General features: G+C 52.5%; 9 protein-coding genes across 9 annotated transcripts; 4 read left to right on the top strand and 5 right to left on the bottom strand.

The window, feature by feature from the left end:
• Positions 1–1,562: 1,562 nt before the first annotated feature.
• M431DRAFT_502511 (hypothetical protein) lies at positions 1,563–3,102 on the bottom strand. The gene has a single exon (XM_024918165.1). It carries the CDS (start codon positions 2,691–2,693, stop codon positions 1,824–1,826), a length of 870 nt encoding a protein of 289 aa, XP_024780059.1. The 5' UTR covers positions 2,694–3,102; the 3' UTR covers positions 1,563–1,823.
• A 169-nt stretch (positions 3,103–3,271) lies between these two features.
• On the bottom strand, positions 3,272–4,651 carry M431DRAFT_502510 (hypothetical protein). Its single transcript, XM_024918164.1, has one exon. It carries the CDS (start codon positions 4,459–4,461, stop codon positions 3,307–3,309), a length of 1,155 nt encoding a protein of 384 aa, XP_024780058.1. The 5' UTR covers positions 4,462–4,651; the 3' UTR covers positions 3,272–3,306.
• A 1,808-nt stretch (positions 4,652–6,459) lies between these two features.
• On the top strand, positions 6,460–8,752 carry M431DRAFT_71409 (hypothetical protein; the record flags this gene model as incomplete). The annotated part of the gene is made up of 3 exons (XM_024921893.1): positions 6,460–7,174; positions 7,294–8,332; positions 8,398–8,752. 3 exons carry the CDS (start codon positions 6,460–6,462, stop codon positions 8,750–8,752), a joined length of 2,109 nt encoding a protein of 702 aa, XP_024780057.1.
• A 649-nt stretch (positions 8,753–9,401) lies between these two features.
• On the bottom strand, positions 9,402–9,786 carry M431DRAFT_179291 (hypothetical protein). The gene has a single exon (XM_024913109.1). The coding sequence runs from the start codon at positions 9,687–9,689 to the stop codon at positions 9,486–9,488; it is 204 nt and encodes a 67-aa protein (XP_024780056.1). The 5' UTR covers positions 9,690–9,786; the 3' UTR covers positions 9,402–9,485.
• Positions 9,787–10,409: 623 nt separating this feature from the next.
• On the bottom strand, positions 10,410–15,309 carry M431DRAFT_451 (hypothetical protein; the record flags this gene model as incomplete). The annotated part of the gene is made up of 4 exons (XM_024915264.1): positions 10,410–12,455; positions 12,782–13,166; positions 13,370–13,906; positions 15,173–15,309. The coding sequence occupies 4 exons, from the start codon at positions 15,307–15,309 to the stop codon at positions 10,410–10,412; spliced, it is 3,105 nt and encodes a 1,034-aa protein (XP_024780055.1).
• A 1,267-nt stretch (positions 15,310–16,576) lies between these two features.
• M431DRAFT_179222 (hypothetical protein) lies at positions 16,577–17,367 on the top strand. The gene has a single exon (XM_024913108.1). The coding sequence runs from the start codon at positions 16,739–16,741 to the stop codon at positions 17,204–17,206; it is 468 nt and encodes a 155-aa protein (XP_024780054.1). The 5' UTR covers positions 16,577–16,738; the 3' UTR covers positions 17,207–17,367.
• Positions 17,334–17,645, bottom strand: M431DRAFT_489140 (hypothetical protein; the record flags this gene model as incomplete). Its single annotated transcript, XM_024916646.1, has 1 exon — positions 17,334–17,645. One exon carries the CDS (start codon positions 17,643–17,645, stop codon positions 17,334–17,336), a length of 312 nt encoding a protein of 103 aa, XP_024780053.1.
• A 2,434-nt stretch (positions 17,646–20,079) lies between these two features.
• M431DRAFT_72612 (carbohydrate esterase family 3 protein) lies at positions 20,080–21,091 on the top strand (the record flags this gene model as incomplete). The annotated part of the gene is made up of 3 exons (XM_024922047.1): positions 20,080–20,329; positions 20,394–20,458; positions 20,522–21,091. The coding sequence occupies 3 exons, from the start codon at positions 20,080–20,082 to the stop codon at positions 21,089–21,091; spliced, it is 885 nt and encodes a 294-aa protein (XP_024780052.1).
• Positions 21,092–21,694: 603 nt separating this feature from the next.
• Positions 21,695–22,641, top strand: M431DRAFT_72515 (hypothetical protein; the record flags this gene model as incomplete). Its single annotated transcript, XM_024922035.1, has 2 exons — positions 21,695–21,767; positions 21,848–22,641. The coding sequence occupies 2 exons, from the start codon at positions 21,695–21,697 to the stop codon at positions 22,639–22,641; spliced, it is 867 nt and encodes a 288-aa protein (XP_024780051.1).
• Positions 22,642–23,581: the final 940 nt, after the last annotated feature.

Here is a 23,581-nt window from a genome sequence, read left to right as displayed (position 1 = left end):
AGGCGGTGAAGCAGCGCAGCGAGCCTTTGCAAGCAGTGGTAATAGTTTTCTTGGTGGCGTATTCAAGTTTGCTACAATCTCCCTCGTTGCCAAAGGGACGCCAACCTAGCTCAGCGCCACAACGCAAATATGGCCCTTTCGATTCGTCGTTGGGACGCATTCAACTTTGTGCAACGGGCTTTAGTAATACATACGACCCTGGGAGTAATAGCGGCTGAGTCGAGGATGGACAACCCTGGCAGGGCAAAAGGCATACGGACGGGCCAGGCCCCGGGAGCCTCGCTCGCCCTTGAGTTTTCAGGTCTCGCGGCCACTGCCCGGAGCAGTAGTCCGCATACCAGCATCTGGGCTTGAGACCCCGAGATTGCTCTCCGCACGAATGAATTGGGTGGCTACTACCAGTAGTACCGGGTCTCGCTCGTATCGGACAGCCAGATCTGCCATCTGTCCCACTGTGTGACGCATGAGGTCAAGACAATGTCTTGTCCACGCAACTACAGTAAGAATGCCGTCTTTACCCCGATGGCTGAATATGTCGGCAGCTCCTCCATACAGAATATCAAGTACGCTGATGAGGGTGTGATCCATGACGATGATTGATGGAAACGATGATGAAGACCGTGATCCAAGCCTATGCATGTTTTTGTCCTGCTGCTGCGACCAGTTTGATATGGAAGCGATCCAGCCGAGACTGTCTCATTCACCAGGCTATTGCCATACCTAGCGATCAAGATTCTACAAGCGCCATTGCCTCTTGATACCAACCCGAGGTCCACCTACCGGGATCAAGTGCAGCAAATATTAAGATTGCACATAAGTAGCTGCGCGACCTAGGCCGTCTCTCGGGTTTCGATGATCTCTTGACGGTGGTACAAGTTCAAATGCTTCGGCTTGCATGTGATAACCGGACGCCCTTGATCGTCCGGGTATCCTGAGCAAAGAGCCTGGCCCAGCCTCAGAGCGTCGGATCAAGCCCGTTCCGCAGCAGATCGGGTCGGATACGCTTGATGGATGAGACAGTCGTAGCACTTGATTGAAACGTGAGCCCGAGGCCCAACCCACGCTCTGTTAGCACAGGAGTCGGGCAGATATGGCATCAGCCTCCACGGAGAAAATGGGAGACCTTGGGCACCTAGTAGTAGCAAGCCGTACTCCATACATGCACGTCAAAACTGCATGTGTGCTCTGTACATGTAGGTAATATCGTCAAGATGCAAGGCCACGTCGACGAGTCCCCGTCTCATGCTACCCTAGACCCGATAATTCTCCGTCGGGCGGTTCAAGGGAAATGCGACTGCTTTGGTCCGAATATTGGGCTTTGGAGGGCATAATATATCGTTTTCATAGACCTGGATTACATGTTACATATTTGATCCCATTGGACATGGAATAATATAGTCGCTTTGTGTTCCACAATTGTGATTTCCTAGAGCGTCACCGACGATCAATATAGATAGAGTCAAAGGGTTTCCACCAAGACGTAAAACACTACACATATAGACCAAGTCTAACCTATCTACATGTGCTTCCCTATCTATAACCAGGCACCTAACAGCATCGTGACGGGCAAAAGCGTTATCAGTGGGACGAGGCCCCCTTTGATTACATGTACTCGAAGCTGTAAGTCGTGGCCGTAGTACGAATTCTGACAGTGTCAGTTACAAGCGCGCGAATGGTGAGGCAAACGGAAGATGAAACATCAATCCGGAAGAGAAAAAACTAATGTTACCGGTACTACTTGGTACTACTGCTAGCATCATACAAACACATGGTCCGTCACATTGTACAAGTCAGAGCGTCTCGAAACTCGAGTCGCGCATTCATCAGAGCTCACCAGCATCGGCCTCGTTAATGCTCCACTCGCTCCAGCCTTTCTTCTCGCCAGGCAGCTGGATGCTCTGCCACTCCTCCTTGGTGACCTTCTTCCACTCGTCAATGGGGATCCATCCAATGTATGCACGATCGCCGAAGCCGCCAATCCAGTACACCTGCGTAACAACCAGCCTTGCCCACTCGCTGGCATGGATGGGGTTGCCAGGCAGCCAGTACTTGGCATCGCTATGCTTGGTGGTGTAACACGAAGCAAGCCGAACGGCCTCCTTAATGTCCGGGTTGATCGGTTCCAGATAGCCGATGAGCGAGAACCTGGGCAGGTTGGCAGCAGAGTAGGGCACCGTGTCTGGAAGCGAGGAGGAAGATGAAACGTCCGACTCGGCTAGAGTCGAGGCTTCGTTGTATTCCTTGTTGCCAAAGTACGGCACGTATGCAGACAGACGAGACAGGAGCGGGATGCGCTTGGCCGGCGGGTACGGCGGTTTCCACTCCACGGCTAGAGTGAGGTTGGACCCGGCACGGACGTTCTTGAAGCTGGTAGCGATCTTGATGGCCAGGAGCGTAGGGTTGCCTTCATCCTCGCAATCTCCGTAATAATCCTGTAGGCCGATTGGAATGCCATCGAGCCCGTCCGGTCGTCTCTCCGCCGCGTCGGCCTCGCTAGAAGACGACGACGATTGGGGGAACACGGTGGACAGAGTGCCGAGCTTCGAGAGGGCCAAAACTCGGCGGCCCATGACTGCCGACTCGTAGCTCGATGGGATTCGCCTCTCACCGGAGCCGTCACCGAAGAGTGGAGCGGTGAGCTCGAGGGCGGCGGCACAGCCGGAGAGACCACCAATGACACCGAGGAACTTCATGGTTACCGATTCTGCAAATGAAAGAAGCAATGATGATTTTTTTGTGTCACCACGAGTCAATCAGTCAGGCAGCAGTTGACGCTGGTAGCAGGCGACGCGGGCGTTCTTTATAGACGGGCCCCCTTGGTCATGCGTTGCAAGGACGTATCCAAGTATCCTGTCAACCAGACTTTACCCGAGGAAAGCCTTTGATAAACGAGCTCAAAAGAAGAGGGAACTACTCTGTAGAAAGTGTGATGTAAGACGCAAGGGGAAGGGGAAGATCCCCTGCTCGGGGGTCAAGTGATTATCGAATGGCGTTTAGCAGGTGACTGAGGCCGAGATTGATAAGATCAGATTGATGGCTGCAATTGGCTACTAACGGGGCTGAGTGGGCTGATTGACCTCATGCGTGAGCGTTTTTGACATCCTCGGGTATATAAACTTCATTGTCAGCTCTCTTACAATAAAAATTCAATAAAAGTGATTGAATACGCGAAAAGACTCATTTAATGATAGTGAGTCAGGGTTTATTTATTTAAAAGTACTTGTATGCAATGCAAACTGACATATCATTTCTCTACGTACAGATGCCTGATGCATGTATATTTCAGACTTGCTCCATTCCCTTGATTCAACCTCTCATGTCCTCGATATACTGTCTTCCATAATCTTTGTACCACTTTGCGAGCTTAGTAACCGGTGACAGCTCAAATGTCTGCACCAACTTGACTGTAGGCATTTCGGGATACGACTTTCTGACCTCGTCTTCTTTCAGCATACCGTCTTCCTTGACATAACTCTCGATATTTGACGAGAATGCGTCGACGTTGTACGACATCCATCCTTGCATTATGAGCTGTTTTGCCTTCTTCCAGGGCCCCATCACGGTGGTCGTCGGCCGAACCTGAGTCTGCAGCCTGGTAATGGTATCTCTGTGCCACTTGTCCATGAAGCTACCGTCAGAAGCATTGGCCATCTCGTGTAGCAGCTGTTCAAGCCGCTCAACCTCTTTGTCATCTTCTATGTCCACATGAGCGAACGACCTGCCCCCAAAGAGCCGGGCTACTGCATGGGGATGCCAGGATTGCCTTTCTGCCAGAAATATGTTCCCCGCCATTAGGTAGATGGTGCGGACGTTCGGAAGGAGGCTACCTTTACCAAACAGCCCGGCTACCAACCGAGGGTCGACATGATCTGCATCCAGCAAGATGGCTCTAGTCTCTTCGAGGAGCTTCGTCTGCAGAGGAATAAACCCATCTTTGGGTATGCGATACGGGGAAAGATCCAGTATATCTTTGTGTCTGTTGAACCATGTCCAGGACATGGGAGCGAGAAACTCATGACAATACAGGGCACCATGCCTATGTGCGACATATCGAGCCTCCCGACAGACATGAGATATGGGCGGTGGGGTAACACTTGTCCATTCCAGGAACGAAGGCTGAAGGTAACGGAAAGGCCGAAAAATCTGTACAGGCAAAGCCAGTTCCCATATTTGGCATCTTAGCTCTGGGGGTAGGCGAGAGAAGTAGGGAAACTCGGCTACGCTTCCATTGTGTGACTTGAGTTGGCGTTCAAGTTCTGTGATGCGATGTTCTTGAAGAAGCTGGACTCGCTGCAGCCTTTCTATCACGTGCTGTATTTCTTCAATACTCTTCAATGTGGGAATTTGCGAATTGTACACGCTTGGTTGTATGTGGGTTGCGGTGTATGCTTCATCCACGCAGTATTGTGCATCCATGCTGACTATGGAGAAAGCTTCGAGTTTGGATACAACCTCATGCATATTTCAAAACAATAATAACTTGGACCTTTGTATGGAAGATTGAAACGAGAAACTGTTACAGAAACTTGTGGCTGCCATGATGAGGATGAAGGGATCTTTATGTAGGTTCTGTCGACGGTGAATGGCTGTTGGCAAGTCCATACATCTATGGGGTGAGATGAAGGAATACATTGGGATCAAAGCTGGTCTTTCAGCAGTATTTATTGTTAGCTGAAGAGATTTGACACTTTATCATTTATCTCGTGATCAATTGCCTTCCACGCTTTGTTGTGATAGCTGATCACAATTTCTTTGACAATTCTTGATCTGGAGTAGTTTATACGGCCCAGATGAACATAAAGAGGACGTCATTGGACTCACAATCTAAAAGATGGTTATAAATCGATGAAATACGTTTCAACTGAGAGGGGGAGAACCCATCGCCATTCATGATGTAGAGAGTTTGTACGGAGTAGGGCAAACCATGACAAAAGCTCTCAGCAGCAGCTACTCCGTAGAACTCTCACATCTTCCATTGCCAGATCATATAATGACCGAGAGAATCCTTTCCCGCGCTGTAAGAGTACACATCTTCCATGGACAATCTTCATATGAGTATGTGGGGGTTGACCTACTTGTTTGTTTGTTTTTCCTTTTGTTGACGACATTTTCCCCACGGCCCTTAAGCCACTCTTCCCCACCCCTTTGACTCTGGAACACAAAGCAATGGCAGATTCCACTCAGCTTGGACTGTCATACAGCTAGCACGAGTACTCGGGATGTGGCATTGTTTATCCCCCCCTCCTCCCTTGTGTCATGTCATTTAGTATTGGATGCCACATGTTGTCATGGAAATGAGCCCTTCAGCTCAGACAATCCATACACGCTAATCCATATGCAGATTCAAGAGCAATCTACAGTCAAAGCCTTTGAAATTTGCAAAAATCTGCAAGGAATCCAGATCGAGACGCTGGATGTGCAGGGCCATCGGACATCCGGTTGGCTGTCCCGCACGCTGGATGCACGCACTGCAGCGCCGAAATTTGATGCTGAGGAGGACCTGAAACTGGCGAAGCATGTTTGAAGCTGAGATTCCGATCCCCGCTGCTGAGGTCATCGCTTGCCGCCCCCAAAAAGGCCGCCACCAGCCCAGCTTTCCGTAGCGGGTGCCACAGGGCGCTACAGGGCACAAATCACCGTTCAGCACTGCACTCAACGCTACCGGTGGCCCAGTGCTAGCACCCGATAGCGCTGGCCAGCTGCTGTCCACAGTGGGCATCGCACCGCCCCACCCCGCGATAATGCTTGTTGCTGCTGCAACCATGTTGACTTTGAGATCCTCCCCAGGCCTGCGGATCCAAGGCAGTCCAATCACAGCAACATCCCACTTACCCAAAAAGCTCCCCCATGCCACTTTTGCATAATGTTACCTTGATCGATCAAGAGGCTCGCAAATCAAAATCCATTGTTTCCAGCCCGTTTGATACAGCGAGCCGTGAGGAAAAAGTAAGACGGCGATACCAGGACGGTAAGCTTTTGCTTTGGGTTTGCTTTGTTTTCTTGTCTTGTCCCCGCCCTTGCGTTTGTTTGTTTTCTCTTGACCCTGCAGCTAGCCAGCTCTTCTTCTTCTTCTTCTCTTTCTTTGCTGCCCACAGTATCATCACTTCTCTAACATCTTTGCGCCTCTAGCGGCCAGACTGATCTCATCTTGAATCATTGTTCTGGTTGTTCCAACCCCCCCCGGCGTCTTCTCCACCTCGCTCATCAAAGTATTGACCAGTTGGACGCCTCCAAGAGACAAAGAACGACGAGAGGGGATCCGCAAACGCACATACACCCATACCTGATCACACATACCGCTAGCAATAGTATACATACGCAGAAGCAGATATCCTCCGCCGCAGACGCCCATCAGCCAATCGATTCGGCGGCAGCCTCTATCGTTGTTATCCCCCTGGTCAACCGTCCCTCTCCACCGCCGCCACGTCACGCCTTGCAGCGGGTTAGAAAAAAAAAAATATGGCCAGCTTCATGTCGAGTTTCTTCCCCGGCGGCAGCAGCATCAGCAGCAGCAGCAAGGACAAGCCGCCGCTGGCTGGTGACGCCGCGCCTCGCCCCGTCACCCCAACCATGAACAACATCAACAGCTTCATCAACCCTCTCAACACGCCGCTGGGAAGCCCCAGCAAGAAGACGATCCCGCCTGGCGCCCACGACCTCCCCACAGTTTTCGACACCGCTATGAACCTGAATTCCCCCGGCGTCGAAACTCCCATCAGGCTGACGCGCCCGCAAAGCGTAGTCGCTCCGCTTTCGCCTGGCAAGGCCAGCACCACCACCCAGCCTCCCCCTCAGCCTCACGTACAGCCCCTGGGCAAGCAGCCTATCGAGGAGCTCAGCGCTGCGGTTCAAGAAGCTGTACAAAGCGCAACAAAGGGCAGAGCATCACCGGGCACTGGCAGAGCGTCTCCTGGTACTGGCAGAGCATCGCCTGGCACTCCCCGGCGGCGACAACAGCATCAGGACAATGCGCCCGTGCCCCGTCTCGCTGCTCACGACCAGGACCGCCAACCCCACCACAGCCATGCGGCGCTCTCTCGCCAGCAGGCATACGAGACAAAGGACCGTCCCATCATCGCGAAGAGATTTAACACCGTTCGCGGTTTGACGGATGAGGAGCGTGAGATTCTCCAGAGACCCAATGTTCGCCGAATGGTCAATGTAACGCAGCTATGTAAGTCTTTGTCCTGTGTAAACGTGTGGAGGGGAGCTGGGAGTCGAATCCTTTAACTCTAGATGTTGCATTGCTGCCGACCAACCGATTGACTGACCGAATTCCCTCTCTGTTCACAGATTTTCTCGATTATTACTTTGACCTTCTCACATATGTCGGCGCGAGACAAAAGAGGCTGGCCGCCTTCAAGGCTGAGTTCCCAGAGCCCCCCGAGACGGACGACGAAACTCATGGGCTTATGTGGTCCAAGTATACCGGCCGAGAGCGAGCTAACCTTCGAAAGCGTCGGATCCGACTAAGACAGGGCGACTTCCAGATCCTCACCCAGGTTGGCCAGGGCGGTTACGGCCAAGTGTTCCTGGCACAGAAAAAGGACACGCGGGAAGTGTGCGCCCTCAAGGTCATGAGCAAGAAGCTGCTCTTCAAGCTGGACGAAGTTCGACACGTTCTCACAGAACGCGATATTCTAACAACAGCCCAGAGCGACTGGCTTGTTCGGCTCCTGTATTCGTTTCAGGATGACAAAAACATATACCTTGCCATGGAGTACGTGCCTGGTGGCGATTTCCGCACCCTTCTCAACAACACTGGGGTGCTGTCTAACCGACATGCCCGCTTCTACATCGCCGAAATGTTCTGCTCTGTCGATGCCCTCCATAAGCTCGGCTACATCCATCGAGATCTGAAGCCGGAGAATTTCCTCGTCGACTCTACTGGCCACGTCAAGCTTACCGACTTTGGTCTTGCTGCTGGCGTTCTAGCTCCATCAAAGATTGAATCTATGCGACTCAAGTTGGAACGGGCCTCGGAGACTCCTGTACCGTTTGGCAAGCCAATTGGGCAGCGAACCGTGGCCGAGCGTCGAGAGGGCTATCGAACCATGCGCGAGAGCGATGTCAATTACGCAAAGTCTATTGTCGGCTCGCCCGACTACATGGCACCAGAAGTCCTCAGAGGGGAAGAGTATGATTACACTGTAGATTACTGGAGTTTGGGCTGCATGCTGTTTGAGGCACTCACTGGCTTTCCGCCATTCGCTGGCGCTACTCCCGACGAGACATGGCGGAATCTGAAGCACTGGAAAGAGGTTCTCAAGAGGCCTGTCTGGGAAGACCCCAACTACTTTTTGAGCAACCGGACTTGGAGTTTCATAACAACGTGAGTGAAAACGGCCCCCACCCTTCCATATCCTGCCTTGGTCTCTGAACTAACACAGAAAAAAGATGCATCAATTCACGGGCCAAGCGTTTTTCCAACATTAAGGATATCTACGAACATCAGTACTTTTCCGAAGTGGATTGGGACACACTGCGGCAGACGCGGGCACCGTTTGTCCCGGAGCTGGACTCGGAGACAGACGCCGGCTACTTTGACGATTTCGGCAACGACGCCGACATGGCCAAGTACAAGGAGGTGCACGACAAACAGGCCGCGCTGGAGAACATGGCCGAGCGTGAGGAAGAGATGAGCAAGAGCCTCTTCGTCGGCTTCACGTTCCGGCACCGCAAGCCGGCCACGGAAGACGGCGTCCCCCGGAAGCGCATCCCGACGGACGAGTCGTTTGGGACCATGTTTTAGAGCAAACCAATGGGATACGAGTGGTGCTATCACAGGGCTGCATTCCGCCGGACGAGGTTTTGTTGACTTTTTTGGCCTTTGCTCTCGGACTTTTTTTGAACTTTATTTTGCACTACTGCATCTGGTTTTTTTTCTCCTTAATCATGTCTATTTTTCCCGCCACTTTGTTTATTTGCCTTGTCCTCTCTGGGATTTCCCATTCTCTTCCTTTCTTTTTCTGGTTACGATACCCCAACGTGTCGACCATTGGCATCAAAAACCTCATGCTACTACTACTCGTTTAATGTGCTACTAGCCATTTCTTTTTTTTATCCTTTGTTGTGTTCTTTTTTTATATGGATTTGGAGTTTGCAGAGAAATGGATTATCGACCAAAAACTAAAAAGACGCGCGGGTTGGTGTGAGTCTGGCTCTTCTCATGGTATAAAGGACGGCATGCAAGGGGGGGACTGCCAGGTTGGCCGGGCTGGCATTGGGATTCCGGGGCGGAATTGATGCATTCATGTAGGAGTAACGAGCACGAGTATATGGTACACAGGTAGACAATCGAATGTATGACTTTTGCATGAATGTGTCAGTGTCAGTGTCAGTGTTTTGTGATTATGATACTTGTTAGCGTCTTCATATGGTGAACAAGACAGTTTTCCAAAACAGGAATTTATTGTAAAGTCTGTCACTGCAGAAATACTTCCCATCGATACTATCAAGCGTCTTCTTAACTGTAAAGCGTGCAATCAACAAACTCCTCCCATCATTGCCCAGTCATTCAAAAAACAGGGGGGGAGTGCCCAGATCATATATGGAAAAAAAAACAAAAAAAAAAAAACGGGAATCCTTGCGCCGCAGCCAATCTCCGTCAAGTAGAAAGCCTTTCCCATCGAGTGAGTTCTCTCGTAACATGAAAAGTAGAGACAAAGGAAAAGGTGGATATCCCTCATTCAAACGTTGAAAATAGACCGGATAAACGACAATAAGAGAAAAGGAAGAAGAAGAAGGGAAAAAAAAAAAAAGCAGACTTGTTCCTCCCCGGGGCGTTGATTGAGAAGCAAATTGAAGGCGCCCCCCAAACTATCCCAAAATTAATCTATCAAGTCATTCATCCGACGACAGAGAGGCGAAAAATGTGCGGTGGATGTATCAACCATGCTTCCATCTTGGCCATATGGATGTATTTTGCTTTATCGGGCCTAATGTGATTTATTATGTAGACGTCGAATCGAGGGAGTTTGAGTCGCCGTCGAGGCGCAAGAAGCCACCCTCGGTCGTTTCTCGGTGGACGCTTGCTTTTCGCCATGGTTGCGGATATCAAACCAAAAACACTCCAATGAATTTCTCCACCCAAATTTCCCGGAACAAAATCATCAGACTGTGAGAAACAGTCGTGCTAACAAATAAAAATTCAGACCCAGGTATCATTGCTTGAACCATCGCGCCGTGGAGATGCCCATTCTTTTGCGCCCAATTTCCTACAATACCGCCCTAGACTCATTTGCAAGTAACGCAAACCACCAGTATTAAAAGCCTGCTCTTTCTTATAGCCTTCCAAGAGTTGGATTGATGTTTTTTGAATTTTCATATGGCAGAGAAATCAACCAGTGGTTTCATGCCATTTATTTCGTTTCAGTATTAAAAAATCAAAAGTTGAAATCCAGTGGCCTTTAAAGACTCATTGTCAGCCACTCCCATTCCTGAGGGCCTGATGAGCCGCCGGCGCTGTTGACCAGGTTGGATTGGGCACCGCCCAAAGACACCATGCTTGATCCCATCATGGAGCGTTGGCCCATGGCGAAGTTATTATTCGACATCATGGCACTGGAGATGGAAGGCATGCTGGGGGTCGTGCCGAGTTGCCGCACAACTGGTTCTGCAGGACCGTCAATGTCCATGGCCGATAATGAGGTACCCTCGCTCTTGCTGTGCCTGCGCTGCCTCTTGGATGGCGCCGTGGCCGGCCGGGATGCGGACGATGAAGCTCCAGCTCCAGGTCCTGGCGTTGTTTTCATCGGCGCAGCAGCGATTGGCACAACACCTTTACCACCCACTATGGTGGCCCCTCCATACTGGCTACCCGGCGTGCTGCCTGCGGTGTGCTGTCCGCTGCTACTGGGGCTGTCGCCATCCCTGTTGCTGCTGGGTCGATTTGCCGATGGCGGCGTTGTCACAACTTGGCTATTTGTCACAGGAGCAGCGGCAGCGGCGGCGGCGGCAGCGGCAGCGGCAGACATGGACAGCGTAGAGTTCTTCCTCGAGGCGGCATTGGAGCCAGTGCCATTCTTTTTCCGCGATCCTCCGACGGGAAGATTGGCGCCAGACCCTCTGTTTCGCTTCTTGATGACGTCTGTCTTCAAGCTCAGAGGACGCACGACACCGTGGAGCTTTAGGAAGAGGCCACAGGCATTGCAGAGAGGCTGACCCTCGGGATTTCGTCTCCACAGCGGAGTCGTCTGGGTGAAGCAGTTGGTGCAAGTGGTGGGAGTGCTGCTCTCGCCGGGATTACCACTACCCGCATGCAGATTGGTCGAGGAGCCATGCTTGGAGCTTGGGGGCGGTGAAGTTGGCCTGCTTGGCGCAACTGACGAGAAGCCCGAAGCGGTTCCCGGAGCGTGGCCGCCCGGAGAGCTGGGGAGCGACTGGGCAATCTGCTCGAAGCCGCTGTGCTTGGTCGCCATGTGCGAGGGTGTTGATGAGTTGCGAGGGAGTCTGTTCTGTCGCTTGTCGTTGCCCATACCAAGCGACTGCGAGTGTGATCGGCTCAGGTTGTTGCCGTCCCAGTCACCACTGGTGTCGACGTAATCAGTTGTGATGCCGCCGATCTGAACTTGCTTGCGAGTCGGGCCGCCGGGAAAGCGAGCAGCTTGCGTGCTGAACTGGCCTGGGAGCGAGGCATCCCAGCCAAAAGACCCCGCCTCGTCGACGGCAGACGTAAAGTCGCCGTGGAGGCCAACGCCGCCGCGGTCCAAGAAGGCATTGCCATCATCTTCATCAGACTCGCCTCCGAAACCAAGCATGTTTCCTTGCTGCATTGGCAGAACAGGAGATGCGACCTGCGAATCTGTCTGGAAAACTTGGCTTGGGTCGATGTGCGCAAAGGAGCTTGGGCCGGTGCTGTACGCTGGCACTGCTTCTGAGCTTGAAGTTGTGGCGGGGAAGACGGCGCCGTTGCTGTTGGGGTTGGCACTGCTGCCACGCGCGGCATCATACAAGAACGGGTGGTTCATGTGATGGTTGATGTTGGAAGAGCTCTGTCGGAAGCCCTGCGCACGGTGGTGCTGGTGGTGGTGCTGCATATCCTGGGAGCCAAAGTAGACGCCCTCACTGTCGGGCATGGGAGTAGATGTTGCCGACGGATAGCCCGAACCGGTTGGAGAGTAAAAATCGGGGTTGTTAAGAGAGGATTGTAGCCCGGCGTTGCTGTACATGGATTGAAAGGGTCCATTTTGCATCATGGGAGAGGTGGAAGGGGAGAAGGAGAAGTTGGATTGGAAGTGGTGGCTGGAGCCAAGAGGGTCATTGTCCATAAAGGCATCCAAATTAAAGGCCGAGCTTTGGTTGTTGGCCATTTGGTGCTGCATGGGCATTGCGTTGGAGTTGTCGAGAGAGTATCCATTGAGCTCAGAGTCGGCCTCCAAGTCGAGGTTTAGGCCTGATGAGCTAGTGTTGATGGCACTCACATGTGGAGAGAAGTTGGCAGGCCGTTTCCTCGTCTTTTGTTCCATTGTTAGCGGCGGGCACGTCAAGAAGGGAGAGGGGCGTGTATAAGGGATATCTCGTAACAAGTCTGGATTGGGAGAGAAGATGGACGGCCGCATGCTAGAAAAGGGAAAGGATGTGTGCTCTTTAGGGAAAGGATGTGGCCATTATGGAAAGGGAAAAAAAAGCAAAGGGGATTAAGGTGGGAGAAAGAAAGCAACTGCAACTGAAAGCGCGCCAAACAAAACCCCAAAAAAGGTACATGTTACAAGGCGTCCCAGAAAGCTTGTTCTCCTGGGCGTTGGGTGGGTTATAGTTTTTCCTATTGAAATTGACTCACCCGGCGGTCGTCTATACTCGTCTTCCTGTCATGTCGAGGGACGTAATGAAATTCATCATTGTGCCCCCGCTGGTGAGGTGGCGGCACAGGGACGGACTGCGCTACGAACTGATTGGTAGAACCCTTGCGGCCCTTGATGGGGATTGCCGAAGCCAGCGGCTTGGATGATTTGCTGGTCTTGATGGCGGCGGTCTGGGGACCGGAGAGAGACGATGCAGGAGGCTGCGGTGAGGTGTCGTTGATGGAAGCTCCTCCCTCTTCGGCGAAAATGAAGTCGTCAATGTTCATGGCATCCATGCCCTGAGCATGGATATCGGATGTCTTTCGCAGCTGCTGGGCAATGCCGCTGGGAGTGTTTTGTGGTTGAGTTGGCTGGGAGAGAGATCTGCGATTCGAGGAAAAAGGAAAAGAGAAAATATGTCAGCCAGTGCCGGGATGATGTGATGAAGAGCGAACCCGCTCCGCTCCCCCCAAAGGAGAAGCCAAGCCATATCTAGCCTGTTAAACGACATCGATGCAAGAAACGACAGACCAATCAAATGGACATGGCAGGGCATGAGACGGGATGACAGAAAAATATAATAATACCTGTTGTGCGTCTTCTGCTGCTGCTGCTGCTGCTCCCGCTGCTGCTGCTGCTGACGCCTGCGCAGGTTCAGAGCCATCATGCGCCACGTCAAGTTCTCCATTCGCTGCTGGTTCGGCAGCTGCTGCTTGGTCCTGGTGAAAAACTTCCAGATCTGGGCGGCTAGCGGATCTTCGCTCTGCATCTTCTCGAAGTCGTCGTCCTGTTCGGACGAGCTCGCCTCCACCTTTTGGAACCCGTCAAACAGGGCGGCGTTGAGGATGTTGTTTTTTGACGACGAGGCTGGCTGCCCGCTCGTCATAGCAGCGGCGGCGGCGGCATTGCCGTTGGTGAGTGCGACATGGCCGTCTTGCGAATCCATGCGGGCGAAAATGCGGTCGGTACTTCGATGGGGATCGGGTCTTCGCGGAAAGCGGTAATCGTGTTCTGTGACGGTCGGGTGCATCGCAATCGGGCTGACAACTGCCATGGACTGCGGGATTGCTATTGAGAGCGACGCTTGGAAGACAGACTGGGCGGCCGCAATAGGCGCGGCGATTCTGAGTACGTAAGTTGAAAGGTAGGTATATGTAGGATGATGCGAATCCGAGCCGAGTGGAGGGGTGACAAGAGAGGATTAAAGAAAAAAAAAGGAACGACCCCTGTATAGTCTTGCTTGAATGGCGGCTGGCCTGTGACAGGCGAAAGTAGAGAGGGAAGGGGAAAAAAAGCTGGCGACAGGCTGCTTGTATGAGTGAATTGGGAAAACGGCCGCACTCTGGCCGGGCGGGTCCGTCTGGTCAATCAACGAGCAGGCACAGCTTGCGTTGCGGTTGTCTGTTCAGCAAGGACGAGCACAGGACCGAGCATGTACTAAGACTGTTAAGTACGAGTACGGGTGCAGCTTCACCGTCAGCAGTGCGTTAGTTGAGGTAGGACTGGACGGCCGAAAAGAGGGCCCTCGGTGTGGACTCAGATCGAGTGAAGCGCTGGCTGCCCTTGTCTTAAGAGTATGTCTGAGGGAGAGTCGAGATGCGGCTTTGCTGTGCTGTGCGAAAGCGGCGGCCGTTGTTTTTGTTTTGCTTGGTTTCAAATTCACCGTTGAGTGAGATGCGGGAAATAGAGAGAGCGACAGAGTCACAGAGAGGGCCATCCAGAGCGTGATGCTCCGATTCTAGGTAATTAGCAGCAGATGGTTAGAAGCAAAAATGGAGCCGTGAAGATGGAGACTGACCGATAATACTCCCGTCCCCGTACCTGCCGCGCTTTCTCATGATTACAGACCAATGCCTGCAGCGCCGTCTACTTGGAGGCGAGGTAGAGGTACTGCTGCGACGCTCGACGGGGAGGAGGAATGATGGCTTGGTCGGCAGCGTGGCCAAGTATCCATACTTGGCATTGGAGTACCGGATATTGACATGGAAGGACCCTCGTGGCTCAGAGCCGTCGGGTCCCACCAAAAGTACGGAACTTGTACTTGTTTGTACCCAACTTACTGAGTGCAAGGTACCCAAACTTCTTCATTGCCGTATAACATTCAAGTTATTGTTATACCTGCTACTGTATATGGCCTGAGGCTTCTTGAAAATATTGATGCTTAACTCCTAAGCAATGGTATAATTGTATCTTCTACTTTCCGGTCGTTCATAATGCAAAAAAAGCTCGCATACGAGTATGTCACGAAGAAAAAAAAAAGTACTTGCAAGTGCTAGCGACACTGCCAAGCTGAACCCTCAAGGGTACTGCAGACAAGTGCCTCTTGTACCGAGAACGGAGTCGCGCTTGCTGCTAAATGGGCCCCACCGGGCAGCCCCACCATCCCGAACCCTGAGACATTCCGTTCGTGGTAGTGCACGGCGGCGGTTTTGCTGTACTTGTACTTTACTTTACGCAGCAGATGACTGTCTGGTAGCAGCTCATTGTCGTATACGCTCAGTTGAGGCAGCGATCTAGATGCGGCCATGACGGCGTGATCAGCGCGATCAGGAGAGCTCAGCAAATCACACTCCGGCCCAACAACGAACAGAGCGCAAAACAAGGGTTGGCCCGAGGTGCTATTGCAGAGCGGGGGAAGAACAGGATTTCCCTGCCTTGCTTCAAGTCGATCGGATGTGCTTGTACTCCGTAGTCGGCAATTGCTGGGCCTCTGCAGAAGTTGGCAGCAGCCGAGCACATACACAACAAGTACTGCCATGCTGCCGAAGAAACCAAGAATCGTCAATGTACACTCTCGTACATGGTACCGTGACGCTAGCATGTGCTTCTGCTTTGCAGCAACCCATCCATTTGCAGAAACAGACGCTCGGCCCCACGATGCGCAACAACGGCCGTGTCTCCCGTTCCGACTCGCTCATGACGAGAGCATCACCACGATACATTGGGTACCATTCAAAACAGGGTTTCACTCACGATGGAGGCGGGCATGCAACGGGTGTCGAGGGGACCGCACCCTAGTCCGTCTTCTGCGCTGCCTTGTGGGGGCCTGGGCGTGGGGGAGGCAAAGAAAATAAATGAAATACCAATACTATTAATTACTGCTATTAGTAGTACAGAAACTCGAGACCCGAGACTCGTGTGCGTCAAGAACGAGCAAGGCACGGTGGGTATCCGAGCGAGCTGAAGTGCTAATAAGAGAAGGATATTACTACTGCTCGTAGACTCGGAGTAATACTCGTGCTCCATTGCTGGATAGTCCCCATACTGCTCGATAGTGCCTTGCTAAATCCCATCGCATCAACGGGAATAAAGCCACTGTCAACGGAATATCTACAGCTAGCACCAAGTAGCTTACGCACGACTCCGTTGACCAGAGGGCCCTCGTACAGAAATACTCCGTAAGTACCAGCTGCCCCCTTGGCGAGCGTGGGAAGACATTACATTCGGTTGATGGGATGAAATGAGGGACACCGAGCCATCAGTCATGGCTATTAGTAGCAGTATGACTGCTCTATTATTCAATCCATGACAGTTTTGGGAGCAGCCATCAGCATCAGCCCGTAGCGCGACTCTTGTGGCCACCACACGCACTCTTTTGTTCTCGGTACGCGCAGTCCCGGGGCATTCCCGCATGCAAGCCAGGTCGACTATACGAGTAGTCCCAGCCCAAGCCTGAATCGAGTCTGACCCAGGCGGCTTCTGCCACAACTGGAAGTATTGCCATGCGCCCCCAACGCTCAATGGCCCTGTGGCGTCCTCGCGAGGCCGAACAAACGACTCGCAGCAGTTGTATACGAGCGAGTAAACTGTAGTGGTACCAGCAAAAGCCGCCGAGCAGCCGCGGTCTGCGTCTGTACTCGTGCAGTAACCAGCTTTTGACGCAGCAGCAGCCGTGGTCCGCTGTTGGTTCTTATCTGCTAGTGGCAAGCTTTATCTCGCTGACCACTTTCTCTGACATGTGCTTGTGGGACTGTCTCCAAGCCCCTCCAGCCCCTCAGATCTCGTCTCGTCTCGACTGCCTCTCTTTCTGCTCTCGCGTCACTCACACGCTGCTTTTCTCTCGTCAATGCCCCAAAACAGCTCCAACAAGCTCCCCCTCCTTGCCCTCCTTGTCCTCCTCCCTCCTCACCCCTCCATCTGCATGGCCTCGTTTCTCCCCCTCCCTTGCAGCTCTCGCTCGCGGCTTGTCGAGCCTCTTTTTTCCCCGAGTCTCTCCCTCTGCCTACCAACTACCTTGGAGTGCCCCCACCCGTGGCTGGCAAACAGGCCATGGCTGCTTGAGCCGGTTCGTTCTCGTGCATCGGAAGCGCCAGGCCAGCCCTTGTGCATCGACCAGGGCCGCTCAGTCCGGCAAAAAGGCTGCAGAGGCACCAATCATGGCTTCGCGGCGCCGCCATTGGAGGAACATGGCCGGTGCTAGCTGAGAGAGGCAAGCCGTCGGTACATGGACCACGGGCGCCGGTGCAGCAAACACAAGTCATTTCTTGATTGAATCCACAGGCAGACATGACGCTGAAAACTGGACTGAGTGCTACCCTGCGCTCCCACGTTCTATCGAGCAGCTAACCAGCCCGTGAGCAGGGTGCTCGGGCGGGCGGGCTTTAGCCATTGCGGGCCAGTTCCAAGCAAGCAAGCAAGGGAGACGGGGAGAGAGAGAGCCAGAAACACCAAACACGACGAAGTTCGTATACTGCAAGCATACTGCACTCGCTCGTTCAGTCCAGCACAGTACGCGTACATGTACCGATGAGCTCTCTCTCCCACTCTGCGGTACTCGCGGTACTCGCAACAGGCTATATTTCGTGCATTTGCCCGCTCCCCCGTACGCGAACAAGGACGAGGGTTGCCGAACGCAAGAGCCATCTTTTTACGGACCACTCTCGCCTCGGGACCTTAACCCCGAAGACGACACCCATTCTTACCCGGCTCGCTCTTCCGCGATCCCTCGTGCCTCTCTATTTTTACCCTGTTGGCACGGCGGCTCACCGATTTAGGCTCATTAAAGCATCCTGCGAGTGGCGTTCCTGCCGGAGTACCCCCACCCGGGCCAAGGACGCAAAAAGGCTGCCTGCATTTTGCTCGATTGGCCGGCCAGTTGCATGTTGCAGGTTGCGTGTTGCATGACAGTCGTCATAATACATGGCCAATAAACATCACCAGACCCAGCTCGTCGCTAGATGGCCCGGCCACCGGATACAGGTACGATCTGGGAGGCTGCATTGAAATCATGTCCGGGCTATTCCTGTGTAACGTCCTCTTGCCATTTTCTGTACAACACTCCGCTCGAGTCGACAGCCTTGGCGAAAGTCCGCGTGGCGAAGATGAGCGCCGCTTGTATGTACAAGTAGTATTCTAGTACAGTAGCTGATGCTGCTCAGCTTGCTCATGCTTACTACAGCTCTCACCTGATGGCCTTTGCCGTCTCAGTCTGGTATAGAGGCGAACATCATCACCCAGAGGCCGGCTATTCTCCAGCTGGGTTGGCAACGATTGACGGGCGTCGGTTGGGCCAGCTTTTAGCGATGCACGCACGTTCCAGCCGCAACTTAATACAAAAGGTACTAAACCAACTCCGTATCGTCAAGTATTAGGGCCGATATATCCTGGCTAGCCCTCCAATTCCAGGCGTCAATATGTCTCTCTCTCTTGTCTCAAGGTCCAAATTGTTGCGCGGGTATTGGACCCTGCATGCATATCGGCATCGCTCCAGATGAGGCCAGATGTTTCATCTCCGTTGGTACGGCTGTGGAAAATTTGCACACTGCCTGTCTCAGCCTTCTCCTAGTGTCCGCGTTCGTGTCTCCGTCCTACATTGATTGTTTATTGCCATTATACTTCCAGCCCGCAAGCCAAACCGCCTCGGCAACCCGGGTTTCTGGATTGCACGCTTTGAGGCTGTCAATGGACGCCACAGAAAACAATACTTCAAGCCCCTCTGGCTTGCAGCTGAGCCAAAAGGAACCGACTAGATCAAATATTTGGTCAGCCGGGCCATAGTCAAGCGCCACCGGCAAGATCTAGGCTGTTGGACGGGGACAGCACTGAGGCTTGGGATAAACAATCCCAAGTTGTCTTTTCTCTCGATGTAGTTTTTTTTTTTTTTCTCTCTCTCCCGTGAGTGGGCTGTAGGGCCTATCGATAATCTCGCTTTGCCGCAATGCATTTCAATCTATTGTTGCACTCGGTATGATCTGCCGAGGCATTCAACGGAAGCAGACGTTCCGTCTTATTTTTGAACAAAAACGGTTGATTGACAGGCGGAAGCGTCAAAAGCTGTCGGCAGTTGTCCGCCACAACATTTAGCCGCTGGCCGTCGCACAAGCCTGAAGGCTCTAGTTTTCCGACTTGTGTATCTGATCCTGGCGTCTTGACTAAAGTCACACGAGTTCTAGATTGAGTTCCAGACCAAGTGGTCTATCAAACGATTGGCTTGTTTGGAGACGTGGCTATTTACATTGAGCCTCCTCGGCGGAATTGGTTTCGGATATATGGAAGGCTGCTTGCTCAACGCCGTTGATTAACAGCTTTGCGTACGTACGCCCGACTGTCGTTTGACTGTCGTCTGTTGACCTATTTCTCGGTCGAAAGATTCCAAGCCTCCCGGACGATACCTTGGTGATGTTCGTGAACAGCGGATGATAGGCATGCAGCTGTGATCCCTCAAGCTCGGGTTTCCTGTGAGTAAAGGACTCCGTGCGAAAGCCTGTGTATTTTGCAAGCTTACGCGGATGTAGTGTTTTAGTAATGCTGTTTCATCTTGATATCATAGGCTATCGGCTCGGAGCGGATTCTCTGGAGTGAATGTCTATACTTCGATAGTCTTGTTGTCCCGCGACCTGTCAGTCAACGCCATGTAATTGGCAATCACTCGTAACAATCGATCACTGCTCTTTTCTCAGCCTATAGCGGACTCTGAAGTGGTTACTTAACAATTCGCTGGCTTTACCCACATCGAGTCGATCATTGCTGCTTCTGTGGGTGGAGATGACATTTGCTTCTGTTGCGTCAATGAGCAAACAAACTCGGTGGCATTCCTTTGTCGTCTGAGCGTTGCTTCAGATATGCTCTCCCAAGGGCCAGAGAAGGATCTGTGAAAGAAGGGAATCAAGAAGCACGATACATGGTTGAAAACGAAAGAGAAGAGTGTAGTTTTCCAGTGCACGCAACGATTATTTATTACCCATGAGGTCGCCCAGCCTTACTCGCCGCTCAAGCCGCTTCCCTCTTATCCAACTGGGAAATCTCTCTCATTATGAGAGGCTTTTGGCGGATTGCAGTAGCGACGCTACATTTGATAATGGCGGCTGATGGGGCAGTTGCACGACATCTTCAACACCAGCTTCCAGGTCCCCAGGTCGGCAGAGATGTTTCGCGGCCGCCGGCAATTCCACTGCGTTTGACAAACACGGCGCCGGGGAAACCAATCAAGCCCGGCACGGAACTCCGTATACTTGCCGTGGGAGATTCAATAACCTACGGGTTTCTGAGTGACCAAAACGGCGGCGATGGAAATGGATACAGGCTGCGGGTTCGGCAGTACCTTTCGAGTAAGACAGGGAGCTAAAGCTGAAACCCATTGGCTGTGTCTTGTTGCTAATACGCCGAGTGCAGAAGACAAGGTTGTGTATGCAGGAACAGAGACATCACCAACCGGTAACATGACGGATGGCTATTTTGTATGTACACGAGGTTGATGTGTGGTCGAATCACTGGCTAATCAATCCTCGCATCAACGCTAGGCTGCTTGGAACGGCAAGACAATCCAGTATATCGCAGATCACGTTGGTCCATCACTCGAACAGCGCCCAAACATCATTCTACTCCATGCCGGGACAAACGACATGAACCCCAACAGCGCCATTTCCACAGAAGGCCACGATCCAGTAGCCGCGTCCGAGCGGCTCGGGAGCCTGATTGACAAGATGACTACGGCATGTCCCGACGCAGTTGTCCTCGTCGCCATGATCATCGGAACCTGTAATGCCGAACAATCTCCGCAGACAAAGGTGTTTCAGTCGTTGGTTCCCAAAGTGGTGGCGCCCAGGGTCCAGGCTGGCAAACATGTCTTGGCGGTGGACTTTTCGACGTTTGGGCTCGGCAACCTGAGGGACTGCATACACCCGACCAATCAAGGATATCAGCTGGTCGGGTACTATTGGTATGATTTTATCGCACAGATTCCGCAGGATTGGATCACGGCGCCGGTAGGGAAGGATCCCAAGAGAGAGGAGAGTTCGTCTTGGCGATTGCGAGCGAATGCATCTCGGCTAGGAGTTTTGGGTCTATCATTTGTGTTGATGCATGCCTAAAGGCGACTTGTATCTTGATCTTGGTCTGTTTTCACTTTCCTTTTGTCGAGGGGCTTTTGGATATAGAGGATCATATAGACATGTGAAATTTTCGAAGTATAGAGCCTGCTGCCATGGTCCAGATATTGATATTCGGGGAAATGAGCATCACCAATCCGCGAATGTTGAAAAGATCATCCATCCATCAGATTTTGTATATGATGAATACATATAAAATCCTGGAGCATACTGGAAGTTTTGACTCCTGGGCTTTTATCGTAGGTATGTTGAAGTCCGAGATGTTGCTTGTACTCTGGTATCGCCAAGTACCGGGCTGTTAGTCATCAGCAAGCTCCCTCGGCCCCGCCATGACCTCCAAAAAAAGCAGTTTGACGTCCCCTAACTTGGAAAGATACAAACCATTTACAACCCAGCAAAAACAACGACGTCTCGTTCAACGGATTCAACGACACCAATCGCCAATTGTTGCCACTGCATATACAGCAAGCTAAAGGGAAGCTTCAAAAGAATTATCCAGCTACATCTCAGCAATCATCACGACTTTTGCGACAAGAAGAGACAGCAACTCAGTTGAACAAGCTCTAAGCTGCGACTTCGCCAAGCATGCCAAAAGAGAAAAACTACAACCCGGTGCAAGCCCAGCGCAAGGCTGACAAGGCTCGCGAAGTCAGAAAAGGTAAGCACTCACCTATCTTCATCTTGGAGGAGAAAAGAGAAAGAAAGTCGTCTAACAAGCAATTTGCGCCTCGTCTGCAGGAAAGGCCGAAGCGCAAGGCCGCCGGAATGAAAAGCTCGCGCGCAAGAACCCAGACCGAATCCAAAAGCAAATCGATGACCTCAAGGCCGTGACCGCGGGCGGCGGCAAGCTGACGCGTCATGAAGAGCAGGTGCTCGAGGGCCTGGAGAAGGAGCTCTTGTCAGTGCGCAAGGCCAGAGACACGCTGGGCGATAAGGCGCCGAGCTTTGGGCGCGGTTGGAGGAGAGACGACGATGGTTCAAGGTCTGGGGCGCTGGGGAAGCGGCGGCGCGGCGACGACGACGGGTCGAGTGATGATGACGATGTTCCAGACGACGTGAGGAGCATCCCCATGCCGAGAGACACGCCGCCGCCGATACCAAAGGCCGAGATGGACAAGTGGTACGCGAAGCGGAGGGCGAAGCGCAATGCCGAGAATGCAGCCCGGCGACGCGACGCGGGCGACAACGAAGCTCAAGACGGCGAGGACAACGACAGAGGCAAAGGCAGGGACAGAGGGCAACGGAATGCGGCGCCGGTGGTGGAGTCGAGGACCGTCTACGAGGCAAAGCCGGTGGTGCGAGATCTGCGCAAGGAGGCCGTGGCGGCGTTTGTGCCCACGTCGGTGCAGATGAAGATGAGCAAGGGCAAGGGACAGGGCGGTCTGATGGAGCCTGAGGAGGCTGATCGACTGGAGAAGGAGGGATACCTGAAGGTAGCTTCTGGAGCTGATCGAGATGAGGCCGAAGCCGAAGCCGAAACAGCGCCTTCTCGGCATGTCGTGATGGAGGAGGTGGAAGACGAGGATGCATAAAAGGCGTCATACCGCTTGCTACCTCGTCTTTTTCTTGCATGGTTTGGCGCACTCTGTTTTCATGGTTCACGGCGTATTTTTGAAGTCTTCTTGAGACACATCAAGCTCACGAGTTGAGCCTCATGGCGGCGGATTAGCAAGACATGTCCAGTTGTATAGTCCAATCCCCAACTTTTGGGACGGCAGAAATCCATCATGATGCCCTAATCGTTTAGCTTTCCGCAATCCTGATGAATATATCTGCAGCACTCCTGAGATTAGGTTATCTTGGGCCGTGCATATGGTCGGACCAGCCTGTCGGATGATATTCACATGTCTTGCAGCACAAAAATTCCGGTAGCGCGTAGAAACAAAAATCCTTTCTCATACCAAGACAACAACCCTTGAACAGACATGACACCTGGACTCTTCTTTCTTCTTCTCTTTCCTTGGCAATGGCAGTTGCCATATCGTAATGCTTTTCGACATTATACGAAAGTTCTCCAGAATATTATTATTTTTTCTTCTTCGCCCCCATCCATCCTCCACAAATGGAGACTTCCGATAGGTGGAGACGCCCGGAGTGCTCCGTCTCCCGCATTGAAAAGCAGGACACGCCGCTAAACTCAGCGATGGAGTCTTTCGGTCACTCTCGGCAGGCGGCTGGGCGGGCGGATCTCAATTAGTCAAATCTTTATTCTTGGGAGAGATTTGCTTAATCATGGGGGTTGTCGTGGTGGTGGTGCCGCTGTTGCTTTGAAACTGGGGAGAGTGAGTGAGAGCCGCCGAGAGAGAGCGAGAGAGAGGTTGAAAACGCCATTTCAAAGACGGCTGATCTAATAGCAGTTGCCGGCTTATCAATCGACGAGCAGGGCATTGATTGGAATCACACAATCAACAGATCATACCCTGTTGCCGGTAAGGAAAGCCGACAATGGTAGACACACACACACACACCAAG

Source organism: Trichoderma harzianum, assembly GCF_003025095.1.
Source record: "Trichoderma harzianum CBS 226.95 unplaced genomic scaffold M431scaffold_1, whole genome shotgun sequence".
Lineage (NCBI taxonomy): Eukaryota > Fungi > Ascomycota > Sordariomycetes > Hypocreales > Hypocreaceae > Trichoderma > Trichoderma harzianum.
The sequence above is the reverse complement of the archived record's forward strand: the minus strand, read 5'-3'. Positions and strand labels throughout refer to the sequence as shown.

What these genes read in the sequence shown, in the direction of transcription:
- M431DRAFT_502511 (XM_024918165.1), bottom strand. Translation starts at nt 2,693, where the DNA reads ATGAAGTTCCTCGGTGTCATTGGTGGTCTCTCCGGCTGTGCCGCCGCC.
- M431DRAFT_502510 (XM_024918164.1), bottom strand. Translation starts at nt 4,461, where the DNA reads ATGCATGAGGTTGTATCCAAACTCGAAGCTTTCTCCATAGTCAGCATG.
- M431DRAFT_179291 (XM_024913109.1), bottom strand. Translation starts at nt 9,689, where the DNA reads ATGAGGGATATCCACCTTTTCCTTTGTCTCTACTTTTCATGTTACGAG.
- M431DRAFT_179222 (XM_024913108.1), top strand. Translation starts at nt 16,739, where the DNA reads ATGTGCTTGTGGGACTGTCTCCAAGCCCCTCCAGCCCCTCAGATCTCG.